The sequence below is a fragment of the Cyrtonyx montezumae genome, unplaced genomic scaffold (assembly GCF_038088225.1).
Source record: "Cyrtonyx montezumae isolate F1298 unplaced genomic scaffold, pur_monq_1.0 scaffold_12, whole genome shotgun sequence".
Taxonomy (NCBI): Eukaryota; Metazoa; Chordata; class Aves; order Galliformes; family Odontophoridae; genus Cyrtonyx; species Cyrtonyx montezumae.
The window spans coordinates 10,437,796-10,455,245 of NW_027071848.1; the positions used below are offsets into that span (position 1 = coordinate 10,437,796).

A 17,450-nucleotide genomic window follows, 5' to 3' on the forward strand; every position below is an offset into this window, starting at 1 on the left:
CCCCTGGGCAGCCTGTGCCAATGCTCCCTCACCCTCACCATAAAGAAGTTCTTGTGCACATTCGTGCAGAACCTCCTGTGCTGCAGTTTCTGTCCGTTCCCCCTTGTCCTGTCTCCACACACTGCTGAAAAGAGCCTGGCCTCACCACTTTGTCCCCCACACCTCAAATATGTCGTGCTATAAGAGTTTTTATCAGAGTTTATTTTGAATTACTTGCATAAAATGTCTTTGTGCAAGAAATCATCTACCTCAAATACAAATTTGCATAGTGCTTGCACTATAGTGCTTATATTATCCAAAACATTAATTTGAGTTAAAACAAATACATACAAGCAAAATAAATTCAAAATTAGAACTGTGACTTATGTAATGCAATTTGTTTAATACAGTACGTCACAGAAAACTGGCAGAAAATTTGTTAATATCATCATAACTTTAGGAAAATCTAAGAAAGGAAATGTTCAGATAGGTTTTCAAAAGACTTTATTCTTCACTTTCTAACATGGTATAACAATTCTGATTTCTTTATGTTAGTTGATGTTGATTTTTGTTTTCTTCCTTCTACTGCTGATGGAAACTTCTAGTGAGTCACAGAATTGTAGGGGTTGAAGGGACTTCCTGTGTTCCAGTGCCTCTTGCCCCTTGCCCCGTTCCAGGACAATACAGAAGAGAGCCTGGCTCCATTCACTTGATTCCTGCCCTTTAGGTATTTATTATAATTGTTCAGATTCCACCTCACCTTCTCCTCTTGTCCAGGCTGAACAGCCCCACATCTCTCAGCCTTTCATCACATGGAGATGCTGCAAGCCCCTAATCATCTTTGTGGCCCTCCCTTGGCCTCTCTCTAGAAGTTCCCCGTCTTTCTTAAACTGAGGAGCCCAGAACTGGATACGGTACCCACATGTGGTATCACCAGGGCAGAGTAGAAGGGGAGGATCACCTCCCTTGACTCTCTGGCCACATTCTTTATCATACACCCCAGGATAACCTTGGCCTTTTTGGCCACAATGACACACTGCTGGCTCATGGCCTGCCTCTTGTCCACCAGAACATCCAGGTTCTTTTCTTCAAAGCTCCACTCCAGCAGACCATCTCCTCATCCAGACTGATACATGCATTTTTTTTCCCCAGATGTAGGACTTGCCCTTGTTGCATCTCATCTGGTTTCCCTTTGCCTAGCTCTCCAGTATGTCCAGTGAAATGTTGCAGCTTTCCTGGCTGAAGATAACCTCATATATTGTCAAAGCTGGACAAGTAGCTTTTACAAATTCAGTGTGATTTTATTGGTACTTATTTTAGTGCTACTTTTTAGCAATAATGATAAATGCAGGGATATATATATAGCAAACTTAGAATGTTGATTTAATATTTTTAGAAAAAAAATTCTTTTTGCTAGGTCTATCTAATGTAGCCTTCTCAGTTGTCAAAGTATATATATATTTGGGAAATGTCAGATTGGAGAATGATGTAACCTTGCAGTTTGTTCTACTCAGACTGATGGAATATGTTGAATACAGCAAATACTCACTGAAGCCATTTTGCCCTTAAACCCAGGGCCTGATTTGTAATTTTAATATTGCCCATTTTGATCACTGCATCATCAGATATGCCAAGTGTTGCCTGCACTGTCTTGGGCATAGTGATATCAAGATGTCAGAGGGAGTCTGACTTCCAAAGATCTGTGGCAGTGTGATCTTCCAAATTGTAATTAGGTTTGAGAGGAAAGAAAATGTGTTTTGATGGTTTTGTTCTATATGTTTATTATTGCAGCCCTTTGGGAAGTTTTCCTGCTCTAATGACAACGTAACTTATCAATTATTGGAAGAGTTACAAGAGCTTTATTCATTCGCATTTGGCTTAGATACACATACAGTAACTTTGCCCAGACCTGTAGATGTGCCAAAGCCCCAGTGTGAGGAGTGTGGTGAGGTCCGGATGGGTGAGGAAGGAGCAAAAGAGCTGCTCATGCAAAAAACCTGAAGTTAGTACAATAGAATATTGTCATGTGTTTTGTTGTGCTTTATTTTTGATGTGTTAGCAGTTTTCTGGGTGCATGTGTGCTTGTACAGAAGGAGGCATTTTGGTGGAGATGTGGTTCTTTGAATATGAAGCTGGATTACAAAATGTAGAGAACTATTCTTCCTGAAAAAGAAAAATATGTTTAAAGAAAAATATGTTTAGAGAAGAAAATTTTGATAGTAATTATAATAATTATTGTCATCAGTAAAATAGTAAATTGGTGCAAAGTTGTTTTAAGAAGGAAAAGAAAGTGAAGACACTCTTTGTAGGGAAGGTCTGTGTGACTCAAATGTGTCATAGTCCTAAAGCCTGGATTACATGTAATGTTTCTTCTAATTTATCTCTGGTAAAATCAGTTCATTTGATTGTTCTGTCATTCCAAAAAGGCATGAGGTTGAGTCAAACTACAGTTTAGGGTTAGGTGCACAGTGTCTTGACTGACATTAGGATTGTATTGCCTGTGCAAGGCCTGCCCAAATGGCCAGGGACCATTTAGGGAGGTCAGGACTGTGAGCAATCTTCATAGAGGGGCTCCCAGAACTAGATTTGTACAAAATACACAAAAACTGAAGGGCAAAATTGTGATTCATCAGTAATCCTGGTACAGGTTAAAATGATAAAGATAGCTGCTGGACATTTTAATTTAAAACCAGAAAATAAAGGTATCCAATCTGGAGTATTGTCCACTTTTCTTTTTAGAGCTATCTGAGCCATTCTCCTCTCCTCGGGATAACTAGATATATAATCCAAAGAGATAAATGAAAAGATTCAGCTGTCAAAGCTTCATGCTCTGAAAACATTAGCTTTTTTAGGAAATAGTGTCATTCCTATTATGTTTGTCTTCTCTGCTCTGCCAAAACATGTTCCTGGAAGTTTTCATTTGCTGATCTTAGGCAAGATGCGAGAAGTGGAAATAAAATACTTGGAAATCCTTTTATACGTTGCTGTAAATGTAATACATCATTCATTACAACTCATTTCAGCATCCTAGAATCTTTTTTGTTGGAAAGGACCTTTAAAGACCAACTCCCCTGCAATGAACAGGGACATCTACAGCTAGATGATATTGCTCAGAGCCCTGTCCAGCCTGACCTTGAATGTTTCCAAGGACGGGGTATCCAGCACCTCTCTGGGCAATCTGTTCCAGTGCCTCACCACCCTTATTGTAAAAAACTTCTTTCTAACATCCAGTCTAAATCTCAATAGTGGAGTTGCCACAACACAGGTTCAAGATGTTGCACTTGGATTTGTTGAACCTCATGAGGTTCACCTGGGGCCACTGCTGAAGCCTAAGTCCTTCTGGATGGCATCCTGTCCCTCAAGAAGCGTCAACCTCACTCCACAGCTTGGTGTCATCAGACAACTTGCTGAGAGTTCACACAATCCCATTGCCAGGGTCACTGATGAAGATGTTACAGAGCACTGGTCCCAGTACTGACCCCTGAAGAACGCCACTTGTCACTGTTCTCCATCTGGACACTGATCCATTGGCCACTATTCTCTGGGTATGTTCTTGCAACCAATTCCTCATCCACTGAACAGTCCACCCATCTCATCCATATATTTCCAATATGGGGTGAGGATGTTGTGGGACACAATGTCAAAAGCCTTACTGATATCTAAGTTGATGACATCAGTGGCGCTTCCCCATCCAATGACACGGTTATGCTATCATAAAAGTGACAAGGTTGGTGAGGCAGGACCTGCCCCTGATGAAGCTGCGGTTATTCAATATCACTTCCCTCTCTTCCATGTGCTTCAGCTTCCAGGAGGTTCTGCTGCATGATCTCCCCCAACACTGAGATGAGGTTGACAGATTGGTAATTCCCTGAGTAATCTTTTCTGCCCTTAAAAATGGGTGCTACATCACTTTTTTTCCAGTCACCAAGGACTTAATCTGACTAACACAACTTTTCAAATATCATTGAGAGTGGCTTGGTGACTACATCAGCTAATTCCCTTAGGACTCTGGGATGCATCTTATTGGAACCCATAGACCTATGAATGTTCAGGTTCCTCAGGCTGTTGCAAACCTCATCTATACTTACAGTGGGAGAAGCAATGCTCCCCCAGATCCCACCTTCTGCACCATCCACTCAAGAGCTAAGTGCAGAGCAGTCATTAGTGAAGACTGAGGAAAAAGGTTGTTGAATACCACAGCCGCCTTCTTGTCTGTTGTTACCAGCCTACCAGTGTTTCTCACTAGGGAGGGTACACTCTCCTAGGCTTTCCTTTTCCAGCTGATGTACCTGTAGAAGTCTTTCTTATTCTTCTCTGTACCCCTTACAAGTCCAGCTCCAGTTTGGCCTTGACCTTCCTGGCCCCATTGCTACACAGCTTCTGTCCCTGCTTCCACTGCCTGTGCATTTTTTTCTTGCTCTCCAGTTTGACCAGCAGGTCCCAGTTCAGCCATGCTGGCCTCTTGCCTTCCTTTCCTGACTTCCTACACTTGGGGATGGAGAGCTCCTATGACCTTAAAACCTGCCAACTCCATTCCACTCTCATGTCCATTAGGACAGATTTCCAGGGGGTTCTGTCACTCCTTGAGGAGCTGGAAATTGACTTTCCTAAAATTAAGCTTCCAAAATTCCATGGTTGCTCTAATTGTTCGATGAAATGTCACCTAACAGACAAGTGAGCACATATGCACTAAGTTTTGTGTAAAGAAGTTAACATTATGTGAGCTCTATCGTATGCTGTTACCAGGATGTTGTGGACATGGATTTTCTCATCTAGTACGTTGGCAGAAATACAGTGACTCCAATTTCTGTAAATGCTCTATATTGAAGAGATTTGCTTTGTGTTTAACTTTTCAGATCCAGAATGCGAATGATGTGCTCATAGCACCACTGGAGAAGTTTCGTAAAGAACAAATAGGAGCTGCAAAAGTAAGTGGTTGTTGAAAGAGTTCTTTTTGATTTCCTGTTTATTTATGAATGTTTCGAAAGCTGGACTGACAGCAGCCATATGTATTGGAATATATTTTATGTCATCCTCATAATTTCTAGTAAATTAGATGGAATTAGTTGCTTCAGAGAAGGAGATAATCTAGATTTGGAGTTAAAGGTTGAGTATATGCATAGGATTCAGCTCTTGCTGATATTGTGAATACTGCACATTCTTACCATCTGAAGTTGCATTTCTTTCTTAATGCCTATATTTGTGTTACTTTGCACCTCGAGTTATCACAAAGTATTTGAACATTTACCATGGCTGCAGTGACTCTGAAGTGGATTTCGTGTAATGACGAAGAGAAATAGCTGTGCTGTAGACATACTCTTTGTATCTGACTTCCTTCTCCACCTTACACAGCTGATGCAACACGATGATTCCTATCTGTATATTGCCCAGAGATTTTTGCCTCGTGGAAGTGCTGCAGTTGGTGATTTCAGTCAAATCTTATGTGTTAGTGAAATAGTACTGACTGCCTCTATGAGGGTTCAGTAGTCAGAAAATAAGATGTTTCTGAGCAACGTAATGTCTAAATAAACTTAGACTAGAAGAGCTATTTTCAGTCTGATCCTGGATTTTTAAAGTGGTTTTCTGTGACTACTTTGATCACAGAGATGCATAAGGTCTGTGATAGGCAATTAGAGGTATGACTAATAACATGTCCTTCTGTCTACACAAATATGCAAGTTCTGAAGCATTTTGCATCACTCCTAAGATTTTCTGGGAAGCTTTCCATCTCTAAGGTTAAATGGAAAGCTTTGATATTGTAGCTCAGGTTGTGTCTGTGCTGTGCTAAAGCAGCCTCAGAGGGAGAGCAGAGATGTTGGAGAGTGAGGCTTATGGTTTTTGTACTGCTGAGACTGCTGATGGGAATGTGTAGAAAACAGATGAAACTGCTTCCGCACAGGAACTGAGTAAACGTTTGAGAAGAATTTTTGCAGTGAACCCGAGGTCAGCTTTCTCTGAAATTGATGGGTTTTAACTTCTCACTTGATATGTTTTTGTGTACAACAGCATTCTTTTCTTGTCCCACCCTGCTGCTGTAAGATGCAGGGGTGGGCGTTTATTTACTGTGCTGCACAAATCAAAATGTAATCACAGCATAGAACTATTTTTAGTTCTCTGGAGGCTGTAGTTGCATTGTTCAGCTCTTTGTGCTGCCATTTCATTTTGTATTCTTAAAGCTTGAGGGATATCATTCTTCTCTGCTGCAGACTCTGTTTGAAGCTTAACCTGCTGTGCTGGTGATGGTCCTGGTATACCAGAAAGATCTTCAGGCAGATCATATAATGCAGAAATATATATAAGACAATTCTGTCTCTTTGTATTGCATCACTCTGTAGATATCCGAATATTTTAATGGTCTAATTGAAGATGATTTCTTTGTTTTTTGAATCAGCAATTGTTCAACATTAATTCCAGATCACTATAGAACACCATGTCCACTCTGTTCAGTTTATTACAAGGGCTAGATTCTCCTCTGTATGTCTGCTCCTGTATGTATATAAAAGTATGGACATTTACATATTGTATAGTATTTGGGGAAACAGTTTAATTTATCAGTGGTCACACAACAGTGCACTGATTGAGTACAGGAGAACCTTGATCTACTACTCACTCTCCTTCCCATGCGTAATGCATTTTATTATGCAATGCTATGTGCACTTTGTACACTGTAGATATTGTCTTGACACATCAGTACCATATAGAGTCCTCCTGAAACTCATTGTTTTATAAAATGTCAAATAAACTATTTGCTTTCACTGCTCATGGAACTCAATTTTCAAGTTAAAAAATGAGAGATTCAGGCCACCCACAGAGAATCATAGAATCATTAAGATTGGAAAAGTCAACTAAGATCATGTAGTCCAACCATCCATCACCATCATGCTTCATAAATCGTACCCCTCAGCTCTATATCTCTACGTTTCTTGAATTCTTCCAGGGATGATGACTCCACCGTCTCCCACGGCAGCCTGTTCCAATGCATTACCAGTCGTTCAGAGAAGAAATTTTTGCTAATATCCAATCTGAACCTCTCCTGGCACAACTTGAAGTCATTATCCCTCGTCAGTTTCGTATCTCAAGCAGTTTCATACATATCCCACCAAAGTGATTTTTACCTACAGAAACAAATTCAAAACAAAGAAATGGGTGATCAATTTCATTTAATGCTGTTTTTCTTGTAATTAAGAAATACAAACACACAATCAAGAAATAACAAGACCAGTTTGGAATATAGAAGATATTTGGTTTTTTTTGTTTGTTTGTTTGTTTTGGGTTTTTTTTGAAACTCATTTTTAGTGAAATAGAAAACATGACCAGAGTACTTACCTCTGTTGCTGTTCGCTTGATTAAAGCCTTGAGAATTTATGAACTCATGTAGGCACAGGACGAGTTTATGCTGCTATTTATTTATCTGCAGTTATGAAGACTTGTGCAGAGACTCAACTCTTAGATCTCCTCTGGGGTGATGTGAATTGATATCAAACAAGAAACTTGAACGTGTTCTTGTTATTTGGATTTCAGCAGCAAGCTTCACAGGACACAAAGAATGTCATTTTTTATTTGAGATCTTCTGTAATTGCATCTTCTCTAAACAAGTATTACTTTCTGCTCTATAATTTGAGCTTCCTTTTCTCCATTATTAACTTAAAGCAGTGTAGAATTGTACAGTGAAACACAAATATACTTCTATTTCTCTGCCACCTCTCACCCTCAAAAAACCCTACCAGTAGATCTTTCTTGAGTACTGAATTTACAAGTAATTTGCATTGTACCATCTCACGGACTGTCATTATAGAGATTTAGCACAGATCAATAGCATTAATTCTATATAACTTTGGAATGACAATTTCAGCAGTTAGAAATGCAAGCAGTTGGTCTTTGTGATCAGCCTTACATTGTGAAATCATATCAGCAGTGAAATTATGCATTTCTGTACTTTGTTAAGCTGTGTTTAGAAACTTCTTTTAAGGCAAAGAGTTATTAGCTATCTCACTAAAATATGTAATAGGAAATGATGTTAGTTATCACTTTCAGGTTTTGGTAATGGAAATGTGAGCGGAGAGAATGCTTTAGAAGAAGTCTTTCTCAGCTTCTCTCTTTCTAAGATACCGTGGGATGCTCAGCTGGAGGGAAAAACAAGTAGTCCTCCCTTGCTGCCCCACCATACACATGCACACACATACACACAAAATAAATTAAATAATGATGTCTTTCACTAAGATGTTCACCATGTTATTATGATAAAAAATAGCTTTGAAAGATTTTGTTGCCGTAAATGTCACGTTTAATATGAAGAATGGAAATACGATATTCTTTTTGAAAACTACATGAAGTTTAGGCAGATTGCAGAAATCAAAGAGAATATGAAGGATAAAATATATTTTGTTGACATTACAAAGCTATATTTCAAATACAAGGACAGCATAAACTTAGAGTGCAAAGTTCAAGTGTAGTAGAATGCCACAAGAATAACATTAAAGGCCAATTATTCATAGGCACATCAAAAAGCTGAAGGTATGCAGCAAATTTGAGAAACACTTCCCATTAATACTTCCCATTAGTATTTGTAATCAATCTAACAATATACAAATCTGCATTACTTGCTCTTCTTGATTTATACTACTCACTGCTCTGTTTTCATTGCACGTATTTCAGTTCTTCCTTTTCTGTACACACTCAGTTTAAGTAAAGCTGAGTTGTCTCCAGAGACTACACAAACGCGGTTCTGCATTGGATAGCATGTTGATTTACTCCATCTGAGCATGAAAAAAAAAGTGACCTCTGCAATTATTGTACAAATCCTAGCAAAAGCCCGGTGAGCTAACTGGGAAAAGATTTCAAGCATGAAGAACTTGGCCTTTTTTGGTAAATGTGGTCTGCAAGTCCCCAGCTGGTAACGGTGGTGAGATCATAGTGCAATGGGCTGTGTGCAATAAAGCCAAGCTTTCATGGCTCTTTTTGTTCATCCAGTACAGTATTTAGCAATATTTCTTCCGATGTTTGTTGACCTTTAGAGTAACTTAAATCAGATCAAAGGAAACAGAAGCAATTTTGTTTTGAAGACTTAAAAGAAGCATTTTGTTTCTTCCTTACAGTTCCATCTGTTTGTTTCATAAAGATATTTATTTTGGCCTGAAGGGTTATTTTTTTTTATTATTATTTACTTTCATTCATTCATTCATTCAAAGCTGTGAATTCCTTTCTACTTGGGAAACAAGGCCATGTTCATTGCTGAATTAATTTTCCTGCATCTATGTTTGCCTCTCTGCTCATGTAGCTTATGTAGTTGTGCAGCCTCTGCTTGTTACATTTAGGGGCTCGAACCTGAGGAGCATAGCAAAACAAACAAATAATATATATATTTTTTTTTAAGTTTGTCAGAGAGCTCTGAAAGCAGGGTTCTAGATAGTTATCCAAGATCTATGAGATATACCAGAATGCCCATTTAGTGAACTGGTTTCCTTGATACCTAATCAAATAATAGCAATTGTTGGAAATCCCAACATTCCTTTTGTGGGGAAAAACAAATGACCTTGCTCCAGTGGGTAAGGCAGAATGTGTTTCATTACAAGCTGCATCTGTTGCTCACGGTCTGGTCCCTGTGTCCCTTGGTTTTGGAGCATTTTACTGTCAGCTGGAACTGGAGAGGAAAGGAGACCAGGGAGCAAGCAGGAACAAAGCCCAGGCCAGGAAAACTGATGTCCGAATGTTTTGAGTTGAAATGCAGCACAGATTTCCAAAAATGGATTGTGCCAGAGTTATATGATATCCTTTTTGATAAAATAACTGATTCTGCAGGCAAGGAAATGGAGTGGATTAAACCTCTCTCTGTTTCATCAGGGCATTTAAAGCACGCTGCCTGAGCCAATTTAGCTTAGTTAGAGATTAGTATAAGAAACATGATACATGAAAGAAACTGGCTAATTGAGGAAGAGCAGTGCTTCTTGTTTGTGAAGGACATTGTCTGGTGAGAAAGAAGTTAATAATTAGAAGATCCCAAGGGAAAACTTGAGATAGGGTTTTTGTTTTACTTTCAGTAATGGCCAGGTACCAAATCCATTCGTGCTTGGGATTGGTTTAAGTCGTGGGTATTGGCAAAATAAAAAGGAGAACTACCAGATTAGAGAACAAGGTGGAAGAAGAAATCAGCAGAAAATCAGCTTAAGTGGTTATAACATGCAAAAATTGTCTTAATAAATTCTGCTAATTGCATTCTTTCTCTTAAAAATTACTATGACTGGTTGACTAAAAACAATTTCTGAAGGTGTACCTTTTTTTTTTCACTTTAAGTAAAATCTGATTTGCAATGAGAATCAAACAGACTTAAGTTTAGGAAGATTACGTTTTCTGTTTGCTATAGAGGGATGATTTAATTTTCAATATTCTGCCATAACATTTACAAATTAAAACTCAAAATAAATCTACTAATTTGTGAACTTAAGTACGTAGTGTATTTTAGCTGGCAAAAAGGATAACTGGTTTTAAAAATGTGTGGTTAGTAAAACAAAACTAAAAAAACAAGAGTTATGAAGAATAGTTGAGTAACTAGAGGCTGTTTAGCTTAGAGAAGAGAAGGCTGAGTGGAGATCTCATTGCTCTCTACAACTACCTGAAAGGAGATTGTAGAGAAAAAGTGGTTGGTCTCTTTTTTCAGATGAAAAGTGATAGAATGCAAGGAAATGACTTCAAGTTGCCACAGGGGAAGTTTAGATTGGATATCAGGAAGAATTTCTTCACAGAAAGGGTGGTCAAGCATTGGAATTGGATGCTTAGAAAAGTAGTAGAGTCCCCCTCCCTGGAGGTGTTTAGCAGTTGCATGGACATGGCAGAAAGGTACATGGTTTTGTGATATGACTTGGTAGTTCAAGTTGATGGCTGGACTTGATGATCTTGTAAATCTTTTCCAACCTAAATCATTCTGTGATCCTGTTTATGATTTCATGAAAAAGATGTAAAGCTAGGTAGCCTGCACCAGCCCTTCTTTTGAAAAATAGCAAGAGAACACAAACGCGTAAGCTAATATGCAAGTTTTCTAATTAAATTAAGGCTTTTTCCTTGCTAATTTAAATCAGATCACAATAATTGGTGTCATACTGAAGGATTCAGGGAGGTTTCATCCTGATCCCACACAGCTGCTGGGAATTCTGCTGCACTCCTCCTGTGCAGTGATTAAAAGTACAAGCAAAGGCATCTATTACTGCCTCCAGACTTAATTTCCAGTTCACAGGGGAACCAAACCTCTTAATCTGTGCTTAGATGCAGGAAAGATTTAGCAAATGTTTTCAATTAAAAAATAAAATAAAATTTCCTCAGTCTCAGTAGGATATCTTGGCTAGGCTCATCTGTATGTCCTTTCTTCCCCCGCTCCTAGGTGGGAAGTGGGCGCATTAGGGAAGGATGACATCCTACACCTCTGAAGGTTAAGGAAGAAAAACAGGTCTCAAGGTTATATTTTGAATGAGAAGCCTCAAGAGTCTTGAGTAAAATTTAAGGGAAATACAGGAAGCGTCCACTTGCCCGTGTCCTTTTGCCCATCACCTGGAGTAGGACAGGACTCAATCTGTTACTTACATTCTGTTATAAGCTGTGGGTTGTTTTTTGTTTGTTTGTTTGTTTGTTTGTTTGTTTTTTCAGCAATCTTAGGCAAAATGACAATATCTTTCTCCACTTCCTTTTTTTTTATTTTTTTTCTGTGGATTTTTTAAGATAATAGCATAAAAATACTCTGTTATGTTTGGGCATTACTCAGATGAAGTTAAGTCTATGGGTCATTACTCCACACATATGATAGAATAGTGTTTCACGTTCTAAATGGAAACTCATTTTATTGACACACTTGGCTGTTTTGCCACGCATTTGCCTCCATAATGCATGTTTCTGTGTTGTTATTTTTTATCCAGAATTTTGTTCTCTCTGTGGAGCAGGATCTACAGGGCTCTGGGCATTTACAAACATGCATTCTTTTACCATTTGTAGCAATTCCGGGTTTTGCACAATGAATATAAAAATAGATCCACTCCAAAGTTTAGTGGTGATAGCAGCTAGAAAAGTAGGCATCATTATTTGAGATTTTAATGCCTCTTGAATAGATATGGGAGGTCCAACAAATCTTTCTGCCAGATGAACCAGATTTGTTATTTGAATCACAGTCATGGAATGACGGGTTCTGAGGATCACCTAATTCCAGTCCTCTGAAATGGACAGGGTTGCCATCCATTAGATCAGGCCTTGAACAGCTGCAGAGATGGAGCATCCACAACTTGGACTTCTGGGCCACAAGCTTACACTGCTGGCTCATGCCCAGCTTTTCATTCACCAGAGCCCACGAGTCTATTTCTGTAGGGTGTACCTCAATGAGTGCTTTTCCCAGTTTCTACACATATCTGGGTTTGCTCTAACCTGGAGGCAACACCTTGAGCTTAGCCTTGTTGAGCATGTGGCCCCTCTTTTTCAACTTGTTCAGGTCCCCTTGGGTGGTATCCATTCTTTCAATTGTGTCAGCTGTACTTCTCAGCTTAGTGTCATCAGCAAACTTGCTGATGATGCACTCAATCCCACAGTGCAGATCATTGATAACCACTACAGAACAATTTGTGCCTGTCAAGCTGGCCAAGAAAGGGTCACTCCAGATGGATGCTGTGGTGAAGAGATTGTCCCTCCCTGCAAAATAAGCTGAGCATGCTGGCTGAATTTAACTTTGGCGCTCGGGAGGGATGGCTTTTCCCCCCAAAGTGAGAGTTTGTATTCCTTTATCAGTGTTGCAAGAGAGACTCAAAATAGCTGCTTTTAAAACAAAACAAAATCACTTCTGACATTAACCCCAGTCTGTTTCCTTTATTTATTTATATTTTATTTTTTTTTTTGCTTTTCCCATAATTTTCTCATAACACACCTCTAGTTTTCTTCAGATAAGAGCTGTGGTCACATTCCGATGACGTGGCAAGTGTCATGGGAATGCAAGCAGGTTTGAATGTGTGCTGCTGCCTGGAGGTCAGGGTTGTTGCCAGATCACTTGACACAAACACTAGAGATCCCTAAAGAGTATTTAAAAACAGAAATGACTTCTTTAGAAAAAGATATTTTTATCTTCTGCTTTTAAAATAAAACAATACATGACATTGAAAAATAGTCTTTCTGAATCAATTTATCTGTATAACATTACAGTCTTTGCAGTCTTTTTGAGGGTGAAATGGTCTCTTTGTACACTTTCTAGATAGAAGACAATCAAGACACTGCTGAAAAACACTTTATTTGTAGGGTAATCTAACATGTCAAGTAAGGCAGGAAGAACTTTAACTTGACACAGCACTGTATGATAGGACTGTATGATGACTGAAATTGAAGAACAGATATGTAGCTGTCTACACCTTGGTGAAGCTGAGAGGTTTCACTTTACTTAGGCCTGTGCTAATGTGTAAAATCAGGACAAAATTGAAGTTGCCTGTTCCTTGGGATTGAAACCAGTTCACTTAAGTATTGTCCATTGTAAATTTGTTCTTTTCCTCTGTCCCTGCAAACACCTGTGGCACTTTGATCCAGTCAGCTCATCTGAGCTGAGCTGAATTTTGTGTATATGCACATGAAGAGGAAACAATAAAAGACAGTGTATCCTTTTAATGGCTGCAGGAAGCTCTGTATTTTCAAATCTGAAATAGGTGATGAGAAAGAAAATGCTACCGCTTTCTACTTGGGCAGAGCTCTCCTCTCAAATCTGATTTTGTAAGCATTAATGGTAACAGATTTCTTTGAATAGTTTCCATTTTAAATATTCCAAATCTCAACATGTCTTATTGCTGATTGCTTTTTTATTTTTGAAGATTCATATGCCCCAGACCTGAGCTGGTTCCTTACTTTTTATCATGTAAGTTGTATCATTTGATGTAATTTCTAATATATAGGTGTATTGATATATTTTAAAATATCTGTATGGCTTATAACATAAACAACTTATACCATACAATTTTTGATAAACTGTACAGAGTTAATTCAAGCTTTTTTCTGAATTCCTGAACAGGTTAGGTAACTAAAATCACTAAAGGTCGCTAGCTTTTGGCTAGGAATGGGAGACCCTCTTGCTATTATAATAAAGCATTTTCAGCTTCAGAAAAGTCTTCTAGAACTGCTTGAGTCTTAAAAATCACTTTCTGCTGTTCTAGAAGTCTTTGTAGCAGTATTCAGTAGCGTACTGAATAATAAACTGAGCATGTTACTCCACCAAAATACTTTGTATTTAGCAGACAGTAAAAAAAAAAAAAAACGGATTACGTGTGTAGTCTTACCAGTCCTGCTGTTTGGGCAGGAATTTAACAGATTCCCAGACATCTAGCAACTACTCCTGGAATAGACAAATGCCAAGTAAATTCACAGCAAATCTGCAGCTTAATAATAGGGAATCTAACGTGTCCTGCTTTGCAACCTGCCAGCATTGGCAGGTTTGTATGCCTTTCTCACAGCAGTTCTGGGAACTTTGAATATTGTTTTTCCATTTTGAGAGACATCTTTTTGGAGAGAAACAAATAGCTTCTTACAAACAGAAGGGCAAATGCTTTTATTTGTTCACTTAATTGTAGCTGCTTCATAGTTTGAAAAGAATTCTAAATTTCATCAAACTAGTAAAATTTTTTGCCTTTCTTCATCTTATAGTTTCACCAGTAAGAACAGTCTGTATACACACATCTGATGTAATTAAAAAGGGTATTGTGGAATGGCTGTATGATTCTCCACTTCCAGAAAAAGCTTTGAAAATTACCTGATAATTGGATCTGTTGTTACAGAAGACGTCACAAAAGGGAAATTTTCTTGAGAACTTTATGAACCTGAAAATTAATTATCTCTTGCAGGGTTATTAAGTATTTTAAACAGCTTTGAGTTTCATCCTAAGCTTAGATTAGTTTAGGGCATTTTAATATACGTTGCTAGTTCTATACATCTCATACCTGAAATGAAATGAGGTTATTTTTTTAACTGCCAGTTTTTAATATCTGTCTTTGTAGCTTTAGTGCTGCTGAACACTCCTGTATTTCCTGTTTATTGCCTTATTTTTTTCATAGTGGCAGTATATTCTTTTTATTATAATTATTTGTGTCTTACACACCATATTGCTTTCTGCATTTTCATAGTTTGCATATGGTTGGTATTTTAGTAAAGACTTGCTCTGAAGATTTATAGCTTCTAGGTAATTTAATTTTTTACATGATGAAACTGGCTTCAGTTTGAAAGATTTTTCACTAGCAGTTATGAGTAATGTAAGTCAAGAATTATGTCTGTGTTAACCCTATTTCATATTAAACAGAAATTGCTTCTTTATAATATGGCTTTGTTTCACTTCATACTATCTGCTAGCAATACATAAATAGATGTCCCTGAACTTCATAGCTTTCTCAAAATCTTGGAGAAGCTCTGCACTCTAATTCCAGTTGTGAAGAGCAGAAGGGAAAAATTTTTGAGTGCTCATTTTATTGTTCCTTTTCTTGGCCATGTGAGTATTCACACTACCAACCAAAATGTCTATCAAAAAGAAATCCTACCACCTGGACATCTATTCAAATTCAGTTTGTGTTCTTAGGTACCTATGAGAATTACCATTTTATTTAAAAAAGAAAAACACCATACAACCTCCATCGTCCATGAGATTTCTCAGAAAGACCTAAAGGGACAGGAATTAAGATAATATAATTTTCTTCTCATACACTTAAGACCACAACCTCACATCTCCCATGAAATCCACATGATCTAAACTCCTATCAGTCTTTTCAAGATTCAGTTTACTTCATTTTGCACTCTGCAGTTCTTTTCTTCGTCTTGTTTACTAATAAGAGATGATCCCCAAAATCCCCAACTCCAAACAAAATACCAGAATGACACTTCAAATTTCTGTTTGTAAGGTAATGATAAACCAGATCGAAGTCTAAGATCCAAGCAGCAAGCCGTCTCCAGTGTTCCATATTATTGCCCTTTTTGTGGGTTTTGTCAAAAAGGGAAAGGAACATGGCTTTACTGAACTCAGCTGAGCTCACGATTGCCTTCAGTTTCTTTCATCAGCAAATCTATCAGTTTTGTCTACTCATGGCACTACTGCGCCATTTCCTGCAGTTTCTGCATCTCAGTTTGAGACGATGAGAAGTATGTACCAATTGTGGGAAGGAAAACAAAATAAATGTCACATATGAGTTTCATAATGTTTGCTTGTTTTCTAGTTAAGAGATTCTCACTGAATTTTTTTTCTCCAAATGATTTCTTTGTGAGGTTCTCATTTTATTTCTTTTTTTTTCTTCTTTTTTTCTTCTTTTTTAAAATCATCTTATACAAAACATGCTTACTGAATGGTTACACAAGGATACTGGTATTGAAAATGAGTCAGAACAGAATGTGCAGGGTTTCTTTACATTGTGAAGATTCTCATGCTAAAACTAAGTATGAATTCTGGGACAAAGAGTAAAAATACTTTATCTAGGAAAAAGTCTAAGATTAGCCAAGATATGCTAGCACCAAAAGTCATTGCAACTAGAGTAAATTGAAAGAAAAGGGAATGTTGTCAGCAACTTTATAAAAATGAAGAGGGATAATTTATATAACAATTTTGGTGGTAAATATAAAAGTTTTGGCACAAAATACTGGACACAGAATAATGGCAAACAGTCCATTAAAAGAAGAATCTTGACATTCCTATGGGAAAAGTGAAGTCAAAATATAGTATATCTTTCTGCTTCACATCCAAAAACATACTGTTTAAAATCTGTGGGAATAATGCCATTGATTAGTTGCATGTCTATATTACTTACAGCAGGGGATCAAAATCTTTCTGAACAGGAAAAACAAACACGATTCAATTGAATCACCTGATTGTCAATTTACATCCAGTCCTTTCACATCTATAGAGTAAGAATGATTGAAGAACATCTCTTGAGTTAAAATTCTAACTGAAATGTTTATAATTGAGCAAAATTTATTTCAAAGAAGATAATTTTCACTTTTTGGAGATTGTTTAATCAATTTCCCAATGAAATTATAGTGGTAGTGGAAGGAGAAAGTTGTTTTTTTTTCTTTTTTAAAGAAGTAAATCTGGATCCAGCAGTATACAACTTGGCTTTGTCAAGGATGTCAAGGAGTTCTGGATGTTAGTGGGACTTCCTCCTATGTTAGAAGCTGACTGGTTAAGGGTTTCCCTAATAATATTGTTGGAAATTTGAGGCACTTAGAGATATATGTATATTTGTGCTGATTTAAGTCCATAGGTTCATAGGTACATTAGGTTGGAAAGGACCTACAAGATCATCTAGTCCAACCATCCTCCTATCACTATCCCTACCCAACTACTAAATCAAATCCCTTAGCACCTCATCTAAACGCTTCTTGAACAGCGCTAGGGATGGTGCCTCAACCACCTCCCTAGGCAGGCCATTCCAGTGCCTGACCACTCTTTCAGAGAAAAAATTCTTCCTCAAATGTCATAGTGATCTGACCCATCTGAT

The 17,450-nt window shown here is 37.9% G+C and overlaps 1 protein-coding gene across 3 annotated transcripts in view; it reads left to right on the forward strand.

Annotated features, from left to right (window-relative positions):
* Positions 1–17,450, forward strand: part of ARHGAP42 (Rho GTPase activating protein 42) — a 149,884-nt gene that overhangs the window by 81,301 nt on the left and 51,133 nt on the right. For all 3 annotated transcript variants that reach the window (XM_065730015.1, XM_065730016.1, XM_065730017.1), the window contains exon 4: positions 4,836–4,907. In XM_065730015.1, the coding sequence (XP_065586087.1) occupies positions 4,836–4,907 (72 nt within the window). The remainder of the gene's footprint in view (positions 1–4,835; positions 4,908–17,450) is intronic.